This window comes from Haemorhous mexicanus, chromosome 1 (genome assembly GCF_027477595.1).
Source record: "Haemorhous mexicanus isolate bHaeMex1 chromosome 1, bHaeMex1.pri, whole genome shotgun sequence".
NCBI classification, from domain to species: Eukaryota; Metazoa; Chordata; class Aves; order Passeriformes; family Fringillidae; genus Haemorhous; species Haemorhous mexicanus.
In genome coordinates this window covers 62,427,677-62,454,316 of record NC_082341.1, presented here as the reverse complement: position 1 = coordinate 62,454,316, position 26,640 = coordinate 62,427,677, and the positions used below count along the sequence as shown (strand labels likewise).

Sequence of the window (26,640 nt, the reverse complement as noted above, 5' to 3'; positions counted from 1 at the left end):
ATGGAACAAAGACACTGAACTATATATGCATGCACTTTCTTTAAAGGAAAAAGAAAAAAATTTGTACAGAAGAAATGGGATTTTTTTGAAACAAAACACATCAGTTCTGAGCCTCTACAGAGTTTTTCTTATCAATTTTCTACCAAAGAAGAAATTCACCTTTTAAAGTACATTCTGTTGAGAAGTATAGCATCTTTTGTCATCTTAGAAAAGATTATTTTTATTTATAGTATTATTTATAATTATGAGCAGTGAGAGAGGCAAAGTAAATCACAAGTCTTTCTGGCACAACAGGACATCTTTGTACCTTATATCTGAGTAGGCTTGTATCTTCTGAACTTTGATATCTGAATCCAAAACATTCAGCAGTACAGCCAGCTGTCTCACCAGAGTGTCCTTCTGCTGCTCACTTAGCTGTCCCACTCCAACCTGCAGGATCAGCTCCACCAGACCATTCCTTTTGGGATCTGAGAGAAAAACAACATGCTATTCCTTCAGAGCCTGGCAAGTATTTCAGTACCAACATGCAGTACTTGAAAGTATTTATTAACACTAAAGTTTTCTGCATAAGACCCATATCACTGATAAGCCAACTCTTTTGTGTTCTTGGAGAAGTACTCAGCTTATTTTGTCACATTATCTATGAAACAAACCTGGAGGGTCCTAAGATAGTAACCCATCTTATCAATAGAAATGAAGTACTTCAGGGTGCACCTTCAGCATTTACACATCTCCATGCAGAAGAGCAACTTCTGCTCTCCTAAATGCTTCCATCCTAAAGTCAGAGGTAGGCACTAGATGAGTCCAATTACCAAGTTCCCTGCCAGTAATCTACTGCTGGCAACTCAGGAAAAGGGAGCCAAAGATGGACTCGTATTGTAGCATGCAAGACAGTGAACAAGTCTAAATGAGGATGGTAAATTTGAGAAATATCAGGTATGTTTACCCTGCCTACCCTTACAAACTGAGGTTTCTGTTACATGGTGCTTGAACTTCTCAAGTGTTTGCAAACAAACTTCACAGACATCCCATGAGAATCATAATCCAATTACTATGACTACATTCAACAGTAAACTGAGGAACAAAAATTAAATCATTGCCCAGAAGCCAGATAAACAAGGTATCTCTGACAGACCCAAGATTTCAGACTCTATTCCTGAGACTTCAACTTCCATCATTTAGCTATTTCACCTGCATTTACAACCCCCTGAAATTCTTTGAGGAATGTTTTGGTCTTTCAGGATGAAAGGAGAAAAACAAACAAAGCCATAAAACAGCAGCATTTGTACTTAAACTTAATGATCAGCTCCCATCTCTTTCTATTGGCCAAATTATTAACAACCAGAAAAAGAAACAAAAACCCTACAATTAATGAGAAGCAACAAAAGCCTAATGAAAATATTAACTAGTAAGTATAATTTTTATTTATTTATGGTCCTAACTGTGGCAATAGTAGTAGTTAAGAATCCTTATGTCACCTTTTAACACACTTGGGCCTAGTCACAGAACAGTAAGAAGGCAGAAAGAGAGAGACCTGTTTGCTCTGTGTTTTAACTTGAGAGATTCTCATCAACATCTGAATAAATAAGTGAAGAAGAGAACAAAGATGTGGTATTCACAACATGTCGATGACCTTTTAATTGTCATACCAGGCCGCACTTCAACAGTTGCTGAATCAACATCTGAGTCTCCCTTAGCATCTGTCACTTTCAAGTGGAAAATATAGGTTCCTTCCACAAGGTTAGTTAGCTGCAGTACTGCCTCGTGGTCTGAGCCATGGATCACATCCTGCAAAAACAAGGTCCAGAAGAGTTACACCCTCAGAGAAAGATGTCATTTGCAGGTTTCATTATCAAGACAGCTATCTGGTATGATGCTGCGTGTTCTTGCTTTGAGTTTTGGGACAAATGTGACCTACCCACAGTTTATAGCAGAGTAATGAAATTTGAAAGCAACAGTTAATGAGGATGTCTGCACACTATGGATATTTTCATTAAAAATACCCAAAGACAGAACAGCCAACAATCTGAAGAACTCATCTTGAAAATACAAGGCAGTTACATTATTATTTCTCAATTTTATTCTGGTATCCTTAGTTCTGCTTCCTTAACTCCTAATTTCTTCTCCTTGGAGTTCATGCATTTTCAACTATCAACTCTGTCAGCTATATTTAAGCTAAACCTCTTCAGTTCTTACAGACTCATGTGAATTGCTTCTAGAAGTTTTTTTTATGACTTTGCTTCTTCTTCTCTCCCAGTACTTGCTGATTAACTGATCTTGCTGATCTTCCTGAGACCAAAGAGCTGTCCACAACACTTTTTGCAAATAGGGAAAAAAATTATCCCACTTTTATTAGCTGACACAAAACTGAAGTTTATCCTCAGATATTTCTGCTGTCTGTCCCACTCAGAGAGCAGAATACCCTGCCCTAACGTTCCAGGCTAATCGTCTGCCAGGAAAGGTGTCTACACATGTAATGCCAAACACCATTTTAACCTTAAACTTTACCTCATATGCTACCAGGCAGGATTCCTTAATCTTTATTGGTACTTGCTCTCTCAGACTCTTCCTCCTTTGAAATATCTGGATTTCAGAGTTTATTTTTCTCTCAAACACATTAGCTTCATACTATCACCAATTACTCTGCATTGCTGCAGTCCTTAGCTACTATATTCTCTAGCTGTACTGAAAAAATATCACCAGCCTCTTGAACCACAGCACTACAGAGAGCAGGAGAGACAAACTAGAAACAGGCAGCACACCTGACAGCATCTTATGGGTCATATCTGCTCTCCCTGCTGCAGTTACGTGCATAACAAAAGCCAAATTATGTTACAACTTTCAAGAAACTTACCCCAGCTGCTGGGCTTTGACCATCCCGAATCCACAAATATGACACAATCCCCTGGTCATCAGCAGACCCTGAGCCATCCAAGGTAACAGAGTTGTTTGGAAGCACTAGAACGCGCTTCCCACCAGCATGTGCCCGGGGTGGACTGTTGTTTTCTAGCCATAAAAATAGTGGAGATGGATTTGCTTTCAAAACATGTGACATGCCATTGCCAATACACCCACACTGCAATTCTTTACCTGACGATTATAGACAGTAACAGCAGAACCTCATATCAAAGCTACAAGGAAAGGATGAGTGGGCATACAAAATCTGGCTCTGAACATAATGCAGTTGAGGAGAAAGATATTTTTCAAAAAGCATTGTGGGATATTCTATTTATAGTCTCACAATAACTTAAGCATCAGATCTTCTCAGTCAAGCAAAAAGATTTTCTGCCTACTTAGAAACACAGCACAGCATGAGATCACCATGCTGGGACCTTTTCATCTGGAAAATCACTTATTACCCAATAGAAGCTTGTGCAAGATCTTGTATCTTCAAAATGCCAGTATTTAGGAAAAATGCAATCAGGAAACTTAAGAGTAAATCTAATTCCCAAATGTTTTTTGCTCACCACTAGCAGTGAAACTAAGGCATGCATTGGGCATACGGTGAAAAAAAGCTAAAGAAAGACTAAATTGTTCTCTTTTCAGAAACTAGACATCACTGATTTTTTTTCAGAACACAACTAGTAAGCCAGGGCTCAAGGAAGCTGTGGGGCTGAGTGAAATACCTCACTGTACACAAAGAGCTGGACATAAATAATTAAATCCTGGGCAGATCTCAAGGGCGTTGTCTGTTAATAGCACAGGGTTGTGTCTCTTCCAAATAAAATCAGTTGACTAAACTCGGTTATTGGAAAACTGTGTATTTTTAATATCAAACCTGCACTTGTAGACAGAACTTAATGTGGCCACACTTCACAGCACAAACAAGACCATGGACACATTTGGGCAGAGCTGTTGCCACATACTTCTAACTGAACACAAACTGAAACTCTGAAATAGTTCAAGCAATGTTGCACATAAGTAAAACAAAGTCCAGCTTTTTGTCTAAGATGCACATGGGTCACAGCAAAGCCAATCCCAAGTATAAGCTGGGCAGAGACTGAATTGGGAGTAGTCAGCATAATGCCTCTAAGCCTTGAAGAGAGGACTTGGGGTGTTGTCTGACAAGAAGCTCAGCATGACCCAGCAATGTGCACTTGCAGTCCAGAAAGCCAACTGCATCCTGGGCTTGCTGAAGTCAACACATCCCTGGAAGTGTCCAAGACCAGACTGGATGGGGCTTTGAGCTACCTGGTCTAGTGGAAGGTGTCCCAGCCTATGGCGGGAGGTTTGGAACAAGATGATTTTCAAGGTCCCTCCAAACCCAAACCACTCAATGATACTGTGATTATCCTAAAGCCTCTTCTACAGCTTGCATGCTGGGAAAAAAACCCACAAACTGTAAAATACCCCACAAATACCCCACACTACAGCACCGGTTTCTCTGTATAATTAAAAAAAAAAACCAAAAAACAACAACCCCAACAAAACCAAACCCACCACAAGAACACACCATAAAAAACAAAAACAAAACAACAAAACAAACAATCCAGGTCTTTTAATATTAAATTTTTAAGTGGAACTTGGTTCACTGAGATGTTACTTCTTGGATGTTATTTTAAAATCCACAGTAAAACTGCTTTTCTGCTCAAAGCTTAATTTCAAAGATAAAATAAAAACATATCTTCTTAATGATGTAGACATACAATTGTCAAAAAATATTATTTTGGAGCATGTTTATAACAATTTTGCATATATTGAACATTGAAACAGCTTGCAACAAAGGAAATTAATTCTTCAAAGGAAATTAATTAATACTACTTCACTACAAAAGAGCTGTTTTCTTAAACACAATTGAAATATAACAATGAATATGTTACACCTTTCTGTTCTGATTTCCTTCACATTTCATCAGCTACTGAATGAAGTGTTCAGTTGCCCACCATGCCCTAGGAGGCAGCAGCCAGGCTTACCTTCCTTCACAGTAATGGAGAGCACAGATGCACTGCTCAAGCCCTGCTGGTCTTTCACAGTCAGCCTGAAGTGATAGGTACCAACCTGGAGACCAGTCACAGTTGCTATTGCCTTGTCAGCGTTTTCCATCTGTACAGAACTTGGTCCACTGAAACAAAACATCTCACAAAAATAATTGTGCCCAGCCAGCCAAACTGAGTTCAGCAGCATTGCTCAGGCCTTTTGATTTTGTGTGTTATAGTCTACTACTGCTGTAAGCACTGATGGCTAAAGAACCATTTGAGACATGAGTTTAGTTTAGAGAACTCCTTAATGCCTTTTTTCAAGACATTCAAAGCACCCAAGCACACATTCCCACCTATCAGAAGAGTAGAAAACACCCCCCAGAAGTTCAACCTCACCACGGTTCTATCTCATGAGAGCATGAAAACAGAACTATAACTAATAGCTACTTCATGCAAATTATATTGCTCTAAGAGACACTCACAACCTGTACTGTCTGCCAGCAGACCTCTTCCTGTACCAGGTACAATAGCTACAGGAGCTAAAATACCTTGCCCTTTTATTAAGGATCAATTAGGTTTGCACATAAACATACAGTTATAAGCTTTTGTAAAATATTTTCAATTATCATTCAAGAGTGATTTAGTCATTCACTACTGGAAGTTCAGGGCAAAGTGACTGACACTTTATTCTAAATAAACAAGTGACTGAGAAACCCTAGTTCTGAGCACAAATGGAAAAACTTTGTATATTACAGGATGCAACCCAAATCTGCTACTTGCTTTTTAACAGGAGACACAAAAGTTCCTGTCATTTTCTCTTAAATTTTATAAAAGTAGGCCTTAAAATGAGGCCTTGCAAAACATTGCAAAACATGGGCAGAGACTGTCTGAGTTTTCAAGTTCAGCTTAAAATTGCTATTTCTTATACTATTACTTACCCAAGTGGGATTGTCCTGAAAACACTTTTCAAACATAATTCATGATTCATCATTCAACAAAATTGGATAAGAGGCTCTAGACTCAACCATTTTCACTTTGTTCTCTATTTTACTGAGGATTAGTAAAATCTTTTGATACCTGATATTTTCCCAGTGATAGAAGACAATGCCTTGGTCATCTTGGCTTTTGCTTCCATCCAGTGTAGCACTTTCTACTGGAAAGGTCAACTCCTTGTCAGGGCCAGCCACTGCTACTGGAGGACTGTTATTTTCTGCAAAATTAGTATTTAGTGTATGACATTTTCGAGGTAGTCACTGGCAAGGCTTGCCAATCAGATTTTACATAGGGTATTTTAATAAAAATTTGATATATTGGCACAAAAAGGTACAAACCACAAGTATGACATGCAAAAGCCAGCACGTGAGAGGGAGGTTCTGCTCTGCAGCAAGCCAAATCCCACAGCAAGTACTTCCCTTTTTCATAGTCCTATCTAAAGGCACAGTCACACTCCCAAAAATCTTGCTGCATGCTCAATGCACTATATGAAATGTCATAAAACGTGAGTAGTGGTGGTGGGGCATTCTCCTGGTTCTACCAGTCCACCCCTTTCAAAACCTCCCACACAAATATGATTCTTTGCCCTCAGAGAAGATACTGACCCATTCTGTCTGCTGCTCAAGGCCACTGAGTTAATGCCAATTGAGAGCCTTAGAAAATTTAGTGAAGAAATATAACCTGCTACTCTGTTTTCAGCCTCTGCTTTTGTGACATGGTAAAACTGGCAACACTACCTGCACATTCCTGCATTTTCATTTACCCTTGAGCCTGACTTTAGCAATAGCATCTTTCAACTCCACACTATAACAGGTTCTAAAAGGCACCACCACACACCACACTTTCAATTCATGTTCTTGTTTCTGCAGTGAATGACTGCTGTAAAGTTGCCCCAGAAGGGATAATCTACAAAGGATGTATATTAAGCAGTAACAGGAAGATAAAACATTTCCCCATGGTGGAATGTGAGACCTGCACAGGGGCAGAAAAAGCTACTGTGGATGTAAAAGGCAAACATACTGTGAAAAAAAAAAGGCATTAAAAAAAAAAAATCACATGAGGCCCAGATCATTTCGGCTTATTCATCATTTGGCTCCCAATCCTAAATAAACATGTGAAAGATGCAGTTTTTGAAAAGTCCTTGGTTGACACTTCTTCCTGGGAAACACAATGCAATTTGTTTAAGTGAATTCAAATCACACAAGGACTCTTGCAGGAGAATTGCAAAACAATATGAAAACTGAGCAAAGCACTGATTGATACTCTGAGCAGCTTTCAAAACAGACTCTGTAGGACATTAAACGCAAGAGCTACAATTTGGGTTTTAGAAGCAGATGCAAACAGACCTCTGTTGCCTTACAGAACCAGGCTGGTGTGAGCCCTCAGGATCACCACCTGGATTTTATTTGATTTTACATTTGATTCTACACTTAACTGCCTGCTTTGACAGAAAATGGAGGTGGACAAGTCCTTGTTCCAGGGATACCAGGCACCTGGGCTGCCATATCAGTGGTAGAATGTGGGGAGAGGAGGTGTTGGACCCCAGAGCCAAGGCAGCAGGCTGGGCCAGCCCTGAGGGAGCCAGACTCGCCTGCACTGACTTACCAGGCTGCACGATCAGCGTCACCTCGGCCGTGGAGCGCTGCCGCGCAGAGTCTGTCACAGTCAGCTGGAAGGTGTAATCTCCCTCCTGCATTGCAGAGAGCTGCAGGTACGGCGTCCGCACTCCCTTCGCAGCATCGCCAAGGACACAGCACGAGATTAAACAGAAAGGGTTGTGGGTAATGAAAGGTCTTACAGAGCAAATGTAAGGAAAAAGAAATGCTTAAAGTCACAAATATACTGTTTGAGCAAGGAGTTTATGCACCTTGCAGATAAAGAGGAGGCTTAAAATTTGGTGCACAGACAGAGGTAATGTGTTCGCTATTCCAACTCTTCCTACCAATCCAGAGAAGTATCTATAGGCAATAAATCCTATTTTCTTCTGTTGGTATAACAACTGCATACACCACATCTCCACAACAATTACTGTGAAACACATGGAACACTACCATTCTCAATTAGGAAATTAAACACTGATGAAAATTCCTACAGCTTATTCCATTTCCATAGGGATATTTTAAAAACAAACATAATGACATCCTTTAGAACTTATAAAAACTGTTAAATGCAAAACCAAGCTTGACTTGAACCCAGACAAAGAGGGTTATGGAAAAACCCCCCATATTAAACAAGACAACTCTGTTCTGAGTTTACTCTTCCAGCAGCATTTGCTGATACCTATAGAAGTCATAAAATGACTCGGCCCAGCTATAGGTCCTTTTGCTAATAAAAGGAACATTTGTGGCATCTTTCATATGAGGAATACCAAATCATAATGCAAATAGGTTTGGTTTTCTTTTTTTCGTTTGGATAAAGATGATGATAAGAACAGAGACTTGATAAACTATTAACTAACCAGCAGAGGTACTTGTTACATTGCACTCTAACAGTGGATATCACATAATACACCACAGACCAGCATCCTCTGGCATGGTTGAAAGAAGGGACATGAAGACGGGTCAGAGGGCTGGAGCACCTCTCCAAAAAAAAGGCTGAGAAAGCTGGGGTCGTTCAGCCTGGAGAAAAGGTGGCTCTGGAGAGACCTCATTGCAGTCTTCCAGTACTAAAGGGGGCTTATAAAAGGAGGGAGAGGGACTTCTTATATGGGCAGATAATGACAAGACAAGAGGGAATAGTTTCAAACTGAAAGAGGGCAGGTGTAGATTAGATATTAAAAGAAATTATTTACTCAGAAGGTGGTGAAGCACCAGCACAGGTTGCCCACAGAAGCTGTGGATCCTCCATCACTGGAACTGTTTAAGGCCAAATTGGATTGGGCCCTGAACCATCTGGTCTAGTGAGTGACATCCCTGCCCATGGCAAGGTGTTGGAACAAGGTGATCTTCAATGTCCCTTCCAACCCAAACCATTCTACGATTCTCTGATCCTCAGCTTCAGGTACATGAAAAAGATTACTAGTCTGTTGAAAAGAAACTGTAACATACACTTGCATTTCCACATTAAATACCCAGTGAATCCATTGGATATCTCGAGCAGTCATTCCCTTCCTTCAGAAAGGTTGCTTTAAGATTGAACAGCTCTCAAAAACTACAAGTTCAGTTGGGTGCTTGGGTGCTTTTCGGAAGTTTTTGTCTTGGTGAATGATGAGAAAAAGTCATCATGCTGTAAGTCCTTCCATAATTTTTAATTTCCTCTACACTGTAGTCTTGCATTAATAACATTACTTCTTTCCAAAACACATCTACAGTGATCTCTTTTCGGTTCTGAAGGTCTAAAGCATTTGCCAACATGGCAGAAATCAAGTCTCATAAAAAATGGCTCCTGAGTTTCAGCTGGATTCATTACATTAATTATCTCAACTGCCTACAGAGCTGTAAGAGTCTCCAACATAACAAATGCAAGTCCAATGAAAATATTTATTAACTTCTCAGATTAAAAAAAAAAAACAAAACAACAACAACAGAAACAGTCATGAAAATAAGAGAATAAATTCTGTAAGCCCTCACTGGAAACCCATGTTTTAGTGAGGATAAAAATCCACCCCAAAGCATGGCTGCATAAACACCACCAAAATGTTTTGTCATCTTTCACTCAGAAAATGAAGTTTCTATTTGAGTTTTACTCTTTCCAGGAGAAAGTGTTACAAGAAAACTCTGACTGTCCCTACATTCTCCTATAACCAGTTTTCAGCCTGCCCAGAGCCTCAAAAGATGGGAGTCTGTGAAACAGCTTCTAGGGTTCAAGCACTGACAATGTGATCTTGAAGTCTTTCCAAACCACCAGGGAACAAGCAAGTTTGTTTGGCCCCAGATAATTAAAAAAAAAAAAATGAAAAGGAATTAAAAGCAGTATCTAAAAGAAGAGCTGAGAAAAACATGTCAGAGAAAAACAAAAAAATAGTAACAAAACTCTAGGTATTTCAGTACTTCTGAGCAGTTACTTAGGTATGTGTTTGCTCATCTTAGAGACAAAGATAAAAGAGCTTTTCAATCCTGTGAAAGGAGAAATACACATACCTGCATTGCTACAACCTTGCCTTTACTTTTGGGACTAAGTGACCACTCATAGCTGACAATTTCATGGTCATCACTGCTCTGGTTTCCATTCAGTGTGATGAAGTTCTGGGGCAAAGTGACTGCCTGATTTGGTCCTGCATTAGCAATAGGTGGGTAATCCACTGGCTTGTTGACAGTCAGAGATGCGATGGTGGAGTTGGCTGCTCCATCTGAATCAATCACTGTGAGTCTACAACAGGAAAAACAGTATCTGTTAAGATTAACTTCTGCCAACTTCTAAATTGAAATATTAATCTTTTTCTGGCACTTTTTCAAACACCACCAAAACAAAAGCCAATGATTATATGATATGAACTTCTGCTTCAGACACACATACCCCTCAACTAAGGCAGCAAAGAAATTCAGAAAACTTTACAAAGACAACTTTCAACCTTTAACAAAAAAAACAGCCTAGATACTCCGAATCCCTTTACCTGCTGTCAATGGTAACTTCACCATTCACTACAAACTCTTTCAGAAATGTACTCAGTAAAAAACAGGGATTTTATTCATCACCTATAGTGAAACAGTACAGAGAAACATCTAAAACTACTCTGGATGTTCAGAAGTTCTGCTTATAGAACAGCAGATCCTCACTTATTATTTCTTCATTACTAATTCTAATGGAGCTTAATATCAATGTCAAGTTACAAAACTAAAAATGTACAGGGTTTTAAAAAACCTCAGACATTACTGCCTCCCAGAAGCACAAAATAATCTTAAAATGAGACTACTGCAGGAATTTCAAAGGTGACCAACTAATCTGTAATCCACCTCTCTTATGAAAATTGCATATAGCTGACCAGATGGAAGGGAACCTGAGCAGGAACAAAACTAGTGCTCATTACCTCAGACATTAAGGAACACGCACATTTTGCAATGGGTGCACATCCATGTGTATAAAGGGCACTGGACTTTTTTGTTCAGGTAAGTCAGCCTCCCTCAAAGGTGCAGAGATGCAACAATTGACTTCTTAATTCCCTAGGGTTTGGAATACACTTAGAAGCATTGCTTGTAAGCCAGACTCTGCCCTTTTTAACATGGAAAAAAATTAACACTCATTTCTGCTACTGTCTGATATGGAACAATTCCAATAAAAAATACAGAATTAAGAAGCAGAAGCTGTAAAACTTTAGGTGGAACTTATGTGAAGCACCACAGTTAATGTACATACACAGTTAATGTATATGCATGCTGGCTTCAACAATCTGCTGATAAAACATAATATATTGACTGATAGGCAAGCCACTGACAGCCAAAGAACCCAGCCTGGGTCAGTGGGAAGTCTGCTTCTCTATAGACTGGGCTTTAAGGTAAAAAAAAGTTTAGAAAAAGGACTGATTTTTATTAAAGCACTTGAACCACACAAACATTGCTTCCACTATCTGGGCAGCCCCCAGCTTTAACAATGCATAAATTGAAGAAACCAGTAGCAAGGTAAATGCTTTTATAAAGAACAGAATGACTCTTAGTAAAATCAGTGCATAACAATGTCTTGTGAGGACCAGTCTGCCAATATTATTCTGTCTACCACCACCCTTCAGAGGATGACTTTCACAGCCTGACTCATAGTTTCATTCAGGGCACTAGCCAGCTTCTAGGCTAGGAAAAAAATTAGTCTGTCACAGTTGTTATTGCTGGAAGTGGGGACATAATTAATTTATGATACCTTTCTTTCTGTAATTTTGAGTTATAAAGGATCACTGCAAGCATTTTTTGATAAAATCACTCTGTATGTTTCTCCACTGTGCAAAATGAAGAGTAACAGTACGCAGAAGAAAAATTAAGTTCTTTTGCTTGAGGAGATACATGTGAGCACAGAAAATAAAAATGAAAATTTAGCTGATATCACAGATAAGCCTCCAAGAAAATAATCATGCAGGTACCTGAAGGTGTAGTTTCCAGGAACAAGATTAGACAAGTGCAAGACAGGTGTGTCAGCAGATGCCTTCTGCTCTCGCAGGGGACCTTTAATTTCCTCCCAGTGGTAACTCACTATCTTCACATCATCTATGCTTTCTACATTCATTAAAGAAAAACACAGTTTCTTGTAGCAATTGCTGGAATGAATATTTAAGTCATTCGTAAGTTCAGCCCTAACTGGTTTTCTACAATTGTCTCTACAAATATAATTGAACAAGCTTCATTAATCACAGAGTCATCCCAAGTTACCTTTGGTATGATTTATCTAAACAATTCATCACACACATGAATTAAAAAAAAAAAATCAGTCTCAGACTCTACACATTCTGACTTGTTTGCACTCAGTGATTATGATTGCAGTTACAACACCTCATCACACCTTATTTGACAGCTCTCTACGGCCCCAGCTGTACTGGCACAGAGACTCTCTGGGCAGGACAGGAAGAAGCTGTAAGAGTAGCTGCTGTCTGGATGCAGCAGTCTCTGACACTCTGCATCTCAATCTCCATGGGCAGGGTTGTGTTTTATAACTTTTTAATTTATTGAAATAATTTATAAGTGGACACATATTCCCAAAATAAATCATTATTCAGGGAACTTCTGAGAAGAGTGAGAATAAGAAATTTCACTTGAAATTGACAAACAATAATGTTGTAACTGTATATTAAAAATACAGGATATAAGCACAGCATGGTCCAGTACATACGACTGCCATCGATGAAGGTAGAAGTTGTAGGCAAGGAAACTTCTTGCACTTTGGGTGAAGCAACAGCAACAGGTGGCTGGTTAATTCTGACTGCTGTGAGAAAGATGGGGGGGGGGGGGGAGAAAAAAAGGGGAAGAAAAAAAATGTTACTGAAAGCCCAGGCGAAACTAATGTTAAGTCTACAGATCAATAGTCCCCAGTGATTAAATTTAGGAGACACAGCTTTGCAGCATCTGCTGTCCTTTTTGGACAAGGCAAAGAAGAGGTTAGTGATGAGCAGTGTGCTGACACAGCAGTGTTCCACTGCAGTGCTCCTACGTGGTGTAATTCAGATCAGAGCTGTGCACTGTAACCTGCAGACAGAGCCAGATCAGCAGGATTGCTGTCCCTAGCTGGAGAACAGGACCAGGAAAGGTGGCATGATGATATCTCAGGCTTTGCCTGAGGAGATGGAAAGACTAGAGAGCACTTAAACACAGTGAGCAGGATCCTTAGCTCTACTTTCTTAAAACCCCTCTAGACACCAAGATATGAAACACAACAGCATGACTGGACTGCCAGATGTCCTTGACAAACAGTAACTGAGAGACTGTTTGATGAGTATGCTGTACTTGTGTCGAAGAAATTTATTATATCAATCAACTGATTTACCTGGTTTGACTGTGACATTTACAAAACCCTCACCAAAGGCATTTTCACCAGAAACTGTCACTTTGAAGGCATAAAGTCCCACTGATAACTGAAACAAATACAGAACAAATAGGGTTACATGTTGAATTATACAAAAGTATGCTTAAATCTGACAATCATATCATAAAGAGTAAATATGGATGTCGGAATCCTCAAACGACTTTTATAAACACATACATAAAAGGCCACTAGCCACTGCCTGGAATTGGGGAATATGAAGCAAACACTGAGGAGTTTTTACTTTATCTTAAAAAATTATTAGAGCACTCTAAGATACTGGCATAAATTTGGTGCACAAACAAGTGAAGAGACTCAGGATGGCTTGAAGCCATTTGAACTCCTTGAATCAAGGTGCCCTTCCCCACAGGTTACAATTCTATGAAAGGACCACACAAACAAAATGAGCCTGAGCTTACAGCTCACTTACATGAGAGAGCTTCAAAGTCTGGCTGTGCCTGCGCTCCATTTCCCCACTATAGTCAGCAGGGTGACTGATTAAGCTCCACTCATATGTGTAGGCTGTTTCTAAGAGCAATAACACAGCGTAAGAGCAATCAGTTTTGTGTTCAAGATAAGCCCAGAAAACAAAGAAATCAAGTTCACCACTCATCAGATAAAATGCTACAATATGACGAAATCATGACTGCTACTGCCTAAGCCTGTAAAATGAAGCAGTATGACCACATGTTAAACTCCCAGTGTCTTCCAGTGCTTGGTAAAGCAGCAAGAATGTAATGGACTTCACAAATAATCAACTTCTTCACAAAAACCAGCTTCATGTGAAGCCAACATATTTTACATAGCTACTTATGAAACATCTTATACTTGCTCCTGCAATTCAGAAGCTGGCAGTTTTAAGGCAAACGTTGCATTCAAAACCTACTTTCCCGCCTCCCCTGAGCTTTACAGCAAGATGCTAAAATCTAGGCCTCATCATCTTTTGGTAGAAATTACAGGCTTTCTATTGAAGCATCTGGCTAATAAGTTCAGGTTCTGAAAGTAAAAGCCACTTAAAAATAATTCCGCTTTAAAATCTAACAGAGGAAATCTCTCTGCAGTTAGAGCCACAAAAGAGGCAGTATTATAAATAAGAAAAATTGTTTTATCCCAAGTGGTGGATGTTCACATAACTCAGAACCTGTCTGCATTTACAAATCCGTAGTGTATGCATCTCCTTGTATACCAAGGCATTCAACTCACCTGTAGATGGTGGTGGGACCGCAAAGGCATTCAGTTCAACTTCATTTTTGGGTAACATCACTTGTATGTTATCTCCAGCAGACACAGTAAGTTCTTTAACTGCATATAAGACAGGATGAGTACACTATGTTATAACAGATGGAACTGATATAAATTTAGTATCGTGAAATATTATTTGCAATGGATTAAGTAAAATTTGACAAGTACTCTACAGAGAACAGGCAGCAATAATTTAAAAAAATTCTTAATGCATTATAAAATAATGATCTATTTAATCATGACTGTGATTTCTTCATCTTTTACCAGACAAAAGTTTTTTTTCTTCTCCAGCTATGATGTTTCATCTTCCCTACTTCTGTTTCAGAGAAAAGTATTCTCTTTCTTCCTTTATATCAGAGGTAACAATGCTCTGAATAAAGATTTATGTATTTTTCTCAGTAATTGGAAGTGCAGGAATTAAAAAAACACAGTTACAGAAGACAAAAAAATCATAGTAGAACTTTATTACCACACTTTCCTTCACCAAGAAGTACTACTTCTATGTTCATGTGGCACTTGCAAGGCAGGTTCCAATGTCCATCTTGTGTTCCTTTTAAGAAATCCACTTGCATAGCAGGGCAAATGGTTATTTCTTATCTGAACTGCCCATTCAATCCACTTGCTATCCAGTCCTTGTCTGTGAAAACTTTTCTCTTTCAAAAAAAGCCAAAGTACACAAAAACAGCCCCCAGAAGAAATATACCAAAGTACGACTTAGTCCTGTATTTCAAATGTTTCAAATATCTTCCTTTTAATATCGGGAATCCACAGAACAGAAGTTCTCTGACAGCAGCATTCACTAGTATCTAAATGTCCAACTTCCAAACTCAGAAGAGGTGCCAAAGAAGCTACTTAGAAGTGGCAACTGATGGGTCTAAAACGATGAAATGAAGACACTGACAACACACTTTCTGTCACTGATACTTAAATTCACCCAAGGCTTCACAATTGATCATGGAAGTTGCCCTAGACACCTGTGGAGTGAAGGTTTGCACTTGGACCTTCACATGAGATGAAAATAAAATGGCTAGAAGAGGGTGATAGCCAAAAGAGAGAAGGAGGGACTGTCACTGAGACTTTCTAGACAGTCTGGCTGAGAACACACAAACTTTAAGCAATCCTTGTATAAAGCAGTACCTACTGTGAGATTCACTACAACCTTCCCTTCAGCTTCTTCCAAACTCCTTTTTGGGCCCTCTTCAACCTCCTCCTTCACAGGAGGAGGACAAAGAGTTGCCTAGCCAACAGTCAATGGTAATGATGATCCACTGTCTTAGAGAGGAATCACTTGTAGCTTATCTCTTCCTCTTACCTTCTATTGCTGTCCTGGCTGGCAGGTTGCATTTTGGTAGAGGGTGTCAAGAATGTCCCAAAACAGACTTCCTCTACCAGGAAGCAAAGGGCTTAGCTCTCCACATCCCTCAGTACAATAGGAATGCATAAAAACACACATCTATGCTTCTCTGCTTCTTGTGGTCCTTCTAACCCTTTGTCAGTGTGCACAGGGAGGCAGAAAACTCAGCAGGAGAAAGAAGATACATGAACATACACACAGAATTTAACATAACTACAGAAGACATGGCAGTCAGAAGTCCTTTTCAAAATAAAACCGATTGTTCTGCAGCTGTAAGTGTGATAAGCTTCCCCACAGTTTTGAAATTAGAGAAAAATTTTCTTTTCCCAGGATTTGAAGGCCATGTTCTCCACTGTTAAGGGCTGAGCTTCCTCAGGTCCCATCTATGTTGCTGCATAGTATCTGGCAACTATGGATAGGCTTCTACTGTAGAGTTTCTGAGAGGGAGCAGTGTTCTGAAGAGTCACACCAAAAACAACAATATGGCTACAAGAGACTACTCTGAAACCCCAGAGAGCTTCATGTATTGCTTACAAAGTAAAAAAAAACCCCAAAACTAAAACATTTAAAACAGGTCTTAATCTCTGCTTTTTACTTTGCTGTATTTCCTTGAGTTGTCATTTCCCACTAACGGTGGACTTGGTCAGGGTTTTGCCTCAGAATTATGTGACTACAGGGTCTGCAGTTTGCAGTGTTACTGTAGGTCTACAGGTTTAAAGTGGGATTATGTAACATTTGGATGAAGAACGAGCTCTTACTAAGAACAGATTGGAAACCTGACAGTAGAAAAGTCATCCCCACCCTCTGTCCAGTCTGCAGGTACCCCTCAGATTGCCAGCTCTGTTGAAAAATTACCTGTTTTAGCAGCATTAGCAGGTGGTGTAAACAGCTGCATGGGCTTGGATGGTGCAGCATTAGTGGGAAGCAGCATGATCCCACCTTCAGTGGCATTCTCTGGGGCCACTGTGGGAGTCTGGGTTTTCTCTGACATGCCTGGGGAAAAATCTGGTTTATCTGAAGAAGAGGAAGGTGCAGCAGCCTGAAAAAAAGTAATTATAGGGAAAGAGTTGTTGTGAGACATTTTTCACATTTCTAGATTTAGAGGTAAGCCATTTTTTAAATAGCATGTAGGATGACCCTAGTGATTTATGTTACTAGATTTTATTCACATACAGAATACCCACTGAACAAGGACTAGGTTTTTTTCCAACGAGGTTTGTAACAATTGCTAATAATTTTCCAAGTTTCAGATGTAGAACAGTCATGTGGTAACCTGGAATACAACTAATGCTACCAGTTACCAAAACATTAAAAAAAATCAGTACAACAGTTCTAAATACAGTCATAAACCTTTAAAAGCCAATGTCAGAGAGTCTCTGTGGTATTACTGTCTTTGTGCCATACACAAACATAACAGAGTCCTTGCTTCTCACATCTGCTCAGTACACAAGTTGCTTGTGCCTTTTAATCTCCTCAACAGTAATAAAACACCCTACACCTCTCTACTTCAGTCATCAATCAGCACTGCCTCACCTTGTTAGTAAATCAGAACTGCCCCAAAGGACATGGCAAGGGTGGCACGAATAACTCAGCACTGGGTTAATCTTTTCCTTCAACGACACATTACCCTCAATGGGCCAGCAGGTTTTCCCTAATATTCTTAAGATTTATTTCTGATCCAATGATATGGGAAAAGCATTTTTCTAATTATGGCTACTGTGTTTGGCATATGAAGGTACAGCAAAATACTATTTGTACATCATCTATTAACTGAAGAATAGGATTATGAAGGTTGGCAAAGTGTACACTAACATCACAAACAGCTGAGGTGGAAAGGGACCCCTGGAGGCAGCCCAGTTCAGCCCCTACCCCCAAAGCAGGGCCAGGTACAGCAGACTGCTCAGGACCAAATTCAGCATATGAGTATCTCCAAGGACAGAGAATCCACCTCTCTGGAAAACCTCCAATGTTTGGGCATCCTCACAGAAAAAAATATGGGGTTTAGTGTTTAAATAAAATTACCTGTATTTCATTTTGTGTCCATTGTATCTTATCCTGCCACAGAACAGCACTGAGAAGAGTCTGGCTCCATCTTCTTCACACCCATAATAGTTATTTATACACATCTATAAAATCCCCTGAACCCTCTCTGCTCAAGGCTGAACAGTCCCAACTCTCTACTCTTTGCATTTCAGGTGCTCTACTTTCCCTTTGGGGTTTGCCTCCCTAGGAAATAAGAGCAGCCCTGCCTTCTGGACAGGACAAAAGTTCCTTGTACAGCTGGGAATGTGAAAGCAATGCCAGGAACTGTTCCTTCCCAGCCTACAAGAAAACAGAGCACGGAAGTCATCTGCAACTCCATCTCAACCTTCAACAATGGACACAGAGAACAAATCCCTGTGCAGTGTCAGGGATTGCAGCTGCCCACCCTTGAGGATCCTGAGGACAACACCAAGAGCTGCACTTTTGAGTGAGTTCATAACAGAGATAAGACAAACCTTTGTGGTCACACCTCCAGCTCTGCTCCATATGCGGACAGTACTCTGAGCAGCTGGACACTGAGAGCAGGATCAGGGGCTGCAGCTCTCATAAAGTAGTGCCTTCAGTAGTCTCACCCTTGACAGCATCATGTACAGGGAGAACCTCAAGCCCATCCTGCTTTGCATCTTGGCAAAAGGTCTTTCCTGAAGATAGGTCTCCTTTACATACCCAGTCCACCCCTCATCTTTATAAAAGATTTTTTTCCCACACTTGGGCAAACCACATTGTTCTTTTGCCTTCTGAATTTGAGGGAAGTCTACTTTCCTGAGCTTCCTTTGGCTTCTCTCCTCTCCTCATCCTTTGCCAATCTAGTGGCTGAAAAGCAGCCATCATGGCTTTGTAGGACAGATGGAGACAAAGTCACCTCAAACGTACCTTTCCAGGGTGCCTCTTCTGCAGTGGCACCAAACATCACTTCAGTCAGCAAGCCTAGGCAAGACACTGCAGTCAAAAAAGGTGCCCTGTGGCACTGTCGTGTCTGAAGCGGTGTCACAGCCAAAAAGACAAACTAAAAATGTCAGCAGAGAGCAGACAACTGGGACAGGGACAATATCAGAAATTAAGCGTTCAGACAGAAACTGTTACTGAGAGATTTGCTGGAACAGATGTGGAGGGCAAGATTAACCTAAATTCCAGCTTGGGAAGTAAAAGTTAAAGGAAAAAAAGAATTCTTTCTGGGAGTGAGTCTGATAGGCAGTTCTGCCAGGGGTTGTTTGTGTTTACCCTTTTTTACAGCCACTATTGCTTGATACAAACACACCAATGGCGAAGGCCCACATCCTCCAGTTCCCTGGGTTTGACTTGAGTGCAAATCTCTTGAGAATTCCGACAGAAAATAGGACCAACCATATAACATGAAGTACGGACTTCAAAATAGAAAGAAAGGTAAATCTAAATATCAAAATATCTTTCAGGGCTTTTATACATCCTCTATGGATCAAGTCAATGTATTTTTAACCAAACAGAACTGTTCAGCTTCTGCAGGCATCAAAACTGAAACAAAGCCAAAACAAGAGATGAACATCTATGTTTTCAACTGCATTCTACCTCTTAAATATGAATTCTGAAGGCAAGCCAATCAGACATTAAAAGGCTCACCACCACATAGAGTCTGTCAGCCATCTTAAGGCTTCTTAGGTAGAGATTTATGCATTTTGACTGCACCATTATCCCTGCAAATACAATAAGCACAAGAATTAAATCAGGCCTTATCTATTGAGTAAATGTTTGGCACATTGCAGCATCAACATAGCAGCAGCTAGACTCTGGCTAAGACCTTAAAAACCTTATTTGGCTTAGCAGATCAGCTGGAAATTACCTGGAAATTTTAAAAAGAAATTTTAACTAGAAAATTTAAAAAGAAAATTATTTTTTTTCAGATATCTCACTTCAAGGATGGGCAGCACTGCAGATTTCTGATCTGGACAGCTGGATAGCACATACTCTGCACAGGTTTCTGAATGCACTCATGTTATTGAGCTGCCAGAGACTGACAGTCCATAAGATCCCTCTGAGCTCTGATGTAAACCCAACAGTCAGGTGACTCATTTAAGTGACAAACCCCATATCCTCTCTCCCAAATCACATACAGAAACTCCCTGCATTTGACTGCATTTATGACAGGGATGCTCCAAGGGCACAGACTCCAGAGGTCTGTGTTTGGTTGGTTTCTCAGTTTAAAATCTCTGTGCAGGTCCTTGCTCAAAGAACACAGCACCTGACACCACATCCTGCTGACTACTGTGAAGGGAGGGAAACAGGGAATTGCATTTTTGCCACCTTGCTCTGTCTGGCTTGTCAAAACAGCTTTGTCTGGAAGCTGCAAAAGGGAGTGCATCAGCACAGATCTGGCAACAGAGATATAGAATTGCTGTGGCAGAACTGAGAGGGTGATACAAAAACATTGTATAATGTGCAATAAAAAGGGCAATTCATTAAACTTAGTAGCAAGCATGATTTTAAGACCTTCATATTTTCATAACCTATAGAAAACCACCACAGTTTGAGAGGTTGTTTGGATTACATACCAATGAAAAAACTATTTGGAAACCTCTCAGCATTTTTAATCCAGGGTAAAAATTTAAGATTTCCTTCATAACAAAATTTGGTTTTCAAAAACCAACTTTTTTTCAGGAGGAAACACAAATAAGTGCTAAACAATCCATTTGAGATTTAATGAAAATATCTGCTTGCTGGAGAAAAGAGACACGTAAGAAGGAAATCCTATCACCACAATATGCCACAGGCAGCTTCTATTTCACTAGGGTCACAAGTAAAGTTCCCAAACCAGAAAAACCAAAAAAAAAGAAAATTTTCATCTTGAAGCCAAGCTGAAAATCTGTGTTGTGTATACCTGGCAGGGCTTAGGTGGCTGCAGGAGCCACTCTGGCAGTGGATGGAATCAAGCCACCATGCACCAACACCATAACCTCTCAAACCTAGTCAAAAAAAGGCAATAGCCACTGTGGGCAGGGGACACAGGAGGATGCGGGGGCATGCACAACAGGAAACATCTGGAAGCAAACATTACTGTGCACAGGGCTGAAGACACCCTTGTGGAAACATGCACTCCATGCCATCTCCCAGGGAAATGAGGCCCACAGAGAAGCCACACCAGTGCAGATGAAACAAAAAGGAAGGAACAGTGGCAGGAAAGATAAAGAAATGACAAGTGGCAGAAAGGAGACTGCCATGCACTGACCCCAACCTCCTGTGCCACCTGTTTCCTCATCAAAGTAAACGAGCATAATCTGCAGTGAAAGGAAGGGGAGTGGAGACTAGGAAGGGGACAGGAGATGTGTCTGGACTGAAGCTGATTCTAGGGAAGATCAGGGAAAACTATTTGCTAAAACCACTCATCATCTCCATTTCTCCACATATGTCTAAATTCAAAGGAATTCCCACCTAGGAAACAAAGGTCACTTAGACTTTGGCAGTTTCTGAAACCCTTCTGCTTCCCTAGATTCTATCTTTACATTAATAGAGAGCCTTTAGAGCCATTTCTCAATACATGCCATGAACAGCTTTTGATGTTATCCCATTAACATGCTTTCTACAGCTCTGCTCACAGAGCACGTCCCAACCACCTTCTAACTTCACTTGTCTTACCAGTTGTACAGCATCATTATCAGCTGTGGCTAAAGATTGACCCAGGTTTGGCATTTCATCCTTTCTGCACGGAAAGCAGCAATCTCATTCCTCTGCCTTTTTATTGGAATTTCAGTGGCTGTGCTAGCATAATGTTAGCATAATGTAAAGATCACACAAAAATAACTCTGTGTCCCAGTGACAAGTAGGTTTCTCTCCATTTCACTTTACAGTAAACTCACATCTACAGTCAGTGTAAAAAGATAAAGCAAAATCTTTATATTCTGGCTGGGGTGGGAAAATCAAAGTAGAGATCTACAAAGTAGGCTTGGCCATATATATTTATCTCTGCTGCAGGATGTGAAATCTCAACTTTTGTAAAATAGTATTCACATGGTTCCTTAGAGGCAGGGAACAAACTTGCTCAGCTCTGACACATAGTTTAGGTGAACTTGAAGTTTTATGACTCCTCTAAGGTACACGGCATAAGCAGTTCAGTCAGCAGGGATCCTGACAATTGGCTAAAGATTAGCACTGTGCTAATGGGTCTTCATTAGACAGCAAAATGCAATGGAAACAAGTTTCAAGTCTTACTGCACTCCTAAAGTGCATAAATATGGTGGAGCACAGAGCTGCTGCAGGTTCTTGGTGTGGCTTGATTTCCATCACACTACAGAGGCAGCAACTAAAAGATGCTTGCAAGTTTCCCCTTGCAGATGGAAGGAAATATGGGAGATGAGCTTAGTATAGCAGTGGTTGGATGTCCTTTATGGACATCCAACCAGCTCAGCTGTTGCCCTGTGCTAGAACTAACTGCACCACTAGTGCATGACAGAATGTCACTCTAAATTTTATTAGCAGTGACAGCCTACTTTGGTGTCATACTCTTCATATGTACATATATAAATACTTTTTGCATACTAAGAAAAAAACAACCAATATCTAGTCTTCTCACCTAAACCCCCATGTTAATTATGCCCATTTTGAAGTATGCATGGAAAGAACTTTCAAAAACAAGTCTCCCATCATCAATTCTGCTTGCAGTAGCAGTATCTAATTTTCAGCTTGCCACAGCACTTGTTCTGCTGTCAAGTGTTCTTCCATACACATGAAAACGAGTTCCAATCTCTTCTCACTTGCGCCAATACACTCCAGACTAACTCAGTCATAAAAGTCACAGGCTACCTTGACTCTACAGGAGAAGGTCCTCAAAAAGCAGCCTGCTGTCATGGTCCCCACTTAACTCCAGGGCAATTTCCCTTGCAATTCTTCCAAACAGATCCCACAAACGGCCAAAGACTGTTCTACTGCAGCCCATGGTTGTGACCCTGCTTCCTCACTTATTCCTGCCCATCTTAGGAGCTTCTACCTCATGCCTGCATCCCTAACCAATCATTTGTTTCCTGCAAGGGTGAGGTCCAGCAGAGTCTCTCCTCAACTCTTGGAAGCAACTCAAAGCAATAACGTTCTTGAAGTTATCATCAACCTTCAGAAATTTTCTGCACAGATTTTGTCCTGCTCTCTTGCCCTCCCAGTAGGTACTGGGGTGTCTTAAATCCACCATGAGGACCAGGGCTCTTAATAGGAGGCTCCTTCCAGTTACCTGAAGTTTTTATCTGTTTCTTTTTTACTTGCTGCTCTCCACAGCAGCAGTCATCCCCTCCCAGAAGTGCAGTTGTCACAGATTTCACACAACTTTCTTACCTGCTTGCACTTTACTTCCCTACAGTAACAACAATAAATTACCATTTTTACAGCAAGAGATACTTGCTAGTTACAAAATCTTGTGATATTTAGAGCAAGTCAGCTAAAATGGATCAATTTCCTCTTTCCTCTGGCAAGGGGAGTCAAACCCAGGGAATGCTGAATTTACAGCCTATTTAAACTTTCCAAGTGAACCCTCCCTGTTATTAAGAAACCAAGGCCCCTTTAGTCTCAACTGATTAATCTAGTTGGCATAAATAGAGAACAGGTGCACTTACGTAAACAGAGAACAGGTGCACCTCACTTATACTGACTTATGTAATGGATTTTAGGCAATTAACTTATTTTTCTAATTATCAGATTCAAGGATTCTGAGAACAGAAACACCTCATCCACTTTATGCTGCTGCACATCATGGCCCAAAACCGCTATCATCCCTCCTTAAGTTCCATGCCCCTCTAATGTTTTAAAAGCATTATAAAAATTAACTCAGCACTTACACCTGTAACACCAATGTGCATTAGTAGCATGAAACCATGAAGCAGGCCTAATGTAATTGATGGAGGAGCTTATGTTCCCTGATCCTGACCTTTGGATACCAAGGGGTCTAGTAGTACTGCTCTGCTAACTTCTTCCAGTGAGTCACCTGGGGTCAGAAGTGAAGACCACTGTAACCAGGTCCAGGTTCACTCATTTGTACACTTTCAAGGAAACCTCACAGTACCCTAAAGGGAACTTAACTCCTTATCATCTGATTAAAAAAAGAAAAAAAAAAAAAAGTCCTTTAGTGATTCGCCTGTCTCTTAAGGCAATCCTATCCCCTTCAGCCTCTTCTACACGGTAACACGACTGCAAGTCATTTGAGAGTTGTAATACTATAAAGAAATAACCTAAGATTTTCAAAGATTTGAAAACTAAAATAATTGCCAAGTAGCCTCACCATAGCCTGCTTCCTTAGGGGCAAACATACCTCTTTTTGCAAAGCATCCTCAGGTTGTGAAAGGAGTGGAACTGCTGCTTCCCTTTCAAATGTCTTCCCAGGGAGTGGTGTAATATCCAGAAGGGATGACCTCTCTGTGGGGTGTTCATTGACAGAAGTCAGTTCAGAGCTGTTTTTATTCAGAAGGCTTTCCACCTTCCCAGCCTCCCCTTTCTTTTCAGCAAAATCTTCCTGGTTATCTCCATCATCACCCGTGGAAGAGTTGAAGCCATTTTCACCTGCCACTATCAGGCCCCAGTCAGCATAATCCATACCGTCCTTCTGCTCTTGTTTGATGCCCACCTGAAAGGGATCCTGCTCCAACTCTTTATAATCATCAATGTATTCAGGGATCTCCTCAAGGCTGGGATCTTTGCCAAGCAGAGACAGCTTCTTCAGGCTACTCACTTCCTCTGACGGCTCATTCTGGAGTCCCACAGAGTGGACCATGCTTGGGATCACTTGCCCAAGCCCTAGCAGTGAGGCTGGCCTCTGAGAAGGCCTCAGCACAAAGGTAAGGTAGGACTTGACAGTTTCAATTTTTTTAGGCTCACAATTGTCCTTGTGTTGGCAGTTCACGATGTAACAGCGCCGTTCAAACATCCAGGACAAGTCACAACCAGAGAGGTCACAGCACGCTGCAATGCAGTCAGACACTGACAAAGCGTGAGGAACTCGCATGATTTTAGTGGTGTCTAAGTTGGGAGATATTACTGCACCTGAGTATGTGGCTCCTTCTCTGCACTGCTCACAACTGGAACCTGCAACAACACCACCAGCATAAGGCACAGCACTACATCCAAGTCATAACATAGTTTACTGTGACCATAAATAGCTTTCAAGATAGAGACACGTGGTATCCTGTTTAAAAAAGCTCATTTCCTTTCACTAACATCACCAGTACCTTTTTAAGCATGTCCTTTTGCAGTAATATTTGCACTTTGGAGGATTTTCCAGTGTAGGACCTTGACATATTTTGCAGAAATACCTTTTACTCCTGTGCTACAAATTCAAATACATAGAGATGAAAGCAAGTTGCCAACACTTAAAAACAAGAAAAGAGCAGAGAATAAAAAAAAAAAAAAAGCAACAAAAACCATGTGGCACCTCCATTACTTCCGCAGCATGTTCCTACTGGGATCCTTAGAAACATGTTTTAAAACAAAACTCAAATAAGATGCTGTAGCATGTCCTTTTTTTCACTTGAAGGAGAAGGGAGCAAAACTCTAAACAGGAGAGAGATTTGCCATCTCATTTGAATGTCATGAAGAGTTCCTCACTCCAACAACACTTACTGGTCTTAATATAAAATCTGGATCAATTTCTCAAACTTCTGCTGCTTTACCCACAAGTTCATGTGAAAACCCAAGAGCTTGCTCCAGCATGGAGCTCTTTCCTTCATTTCCATTAAAGCTGAAATTTTTTAACAGGACGTCAGAATTATTTTCATAGCACATTACAGACTAAGTGTGAAGTGGTCAAAAAAAGCATGAATCAACATATTATATATTCCAGTCAGTTTTTAACATCTTTTCTAGGTGTTTTTTCCCTGCTTATAACTGTTCTTCATAATCCTTCTCCCTAAAATCTGATTATGTTTCAAGAAAGTTGAGTAAAACCAGAAAATTATTCTCTTTGGTTTTCAACTGAACTTGCTATCTCTATGAATGAGAATATGTCCCCACTGGAGCTAACACAGGAATGGAAGACAAACCTGTCTTTGCTTGCTTTGTACGTCATTTTTACAATAGGAGACATGAACTCAAGGAGTAGAAATAGGCTGGAAATAGGGGTTAGGTCTGAATATGAGATGCAGAGATTCTCCAACACATGCAATGCGTCCAGCATCACATTACAGTTCCCACCACCTCATCTGGGCTGAACTGCAGCACACTCCTTCACAATACACAGTCTGAATATAGGTATCAAAACATATGTGGGGAATCAAACTGCCTGGGAAGAATGTAAAGCTTGCAAAGTAGGTTAGTTCAATGCAAAAAAAAAAAAAAAAACCCCAAACAAATCAAACAAACAAAAAAATTGCACCATATACTGAGGGATAGAGGGGGCAAGATGGTATGACGGTTTTGCAGAGCTGGCTGGGTGGGGTAAGGAAATACATGAAATAAATGTTAAAGATGTATATGTAATGCAAATGTATAGCTGAATAGAAAGCTGACAAAAAAGACAAAGAGCTTCAAGTACCATTTTTCTGACTGCAGCTGCTCTTTCACACAGAGCTAGGATGCTGTCAACTGTTCCACTTTACACTTACAGTGAAAAAAATCTATCCAGGGAAACATGCACTTAAAACAACCTATCCTGCTTTTATACAGCCCAAACATTAAGTATCCTTATCTGTACCCAGAAGACACTCAAGATTTCTG

At 40.4% G+C, this 26,640-nt stretch overlaps 1 protein-coding gene across 2 annotated transcripts in view; it reads right to left on the bottom strand.

Annotated features, from left to right (window-relative positions):
- Positions 1–24,982, bottom strand: part of KIAA0319 (KIAA0319 ortholog) — a 35,868-nt gene extending 10,886 nt beyond the window's left edge. Inside the window, exons 1-15 of one of the 2 annotated variants that reach the window (XM_059851318.1) lie at positions 24,245–24,982; positions 16,798–16,981; positions 15,389–15,394; positions 14,550–14,648; positions 13,777–13,874; positions 13,311–13,398; positions 12,660–12,752; positions 11,917–12,049; positions 9,992–10,220; positions 7,518–7,641; positions 5,997–6,129; positions 4,914–5,062; positions 2,855–3,006; positions 1,650–1,788; positions 308–467 (exon numbers count right to left, since the gene is read on the bottom strand). In XM_059851318.1, the coding sequence (XP_059707301.1) occupies positions 308–467; positions 1,650–1,788; positions 2,855–3,006; positions 4,914–5,062; positions 5,997–6,129; positions 7,518–7,641; positions 9,992–10,220; positions 11,917–12,049; positions 12,660–12,752; positions 13,311–13,398; positions 13,777–13,874; positions 14,550–14,648; positions 15,389–15,394; positions 16,798–16,981; positions 24,245–24,934 (2,477 nt within the window). In that variant the 5' untranslated portion in view covers positions 24,935–24,982. The remainder of the gene's footprint in view (positions 1–307; positions 468–1,649; positions 1,789–2,854; positions 3,007–4,913; positions 5,063–5,996; positions 6,130–7,517; positions 7,642–9,991; positions 10,221–11,916; positions 12,050–12,659; positions 12,753–13,310; positions 13,399–13,776; positions 13,875–14,549; positions 14,649–15,388; positions 15,395–16,797; positions 16,982–24,244) is intronic. The other variant, XM_059851311.1, reaches the window with a different exon arrangement.
- Positions 24,983–26,640: the final 1,658 nt, after the last annotated feature.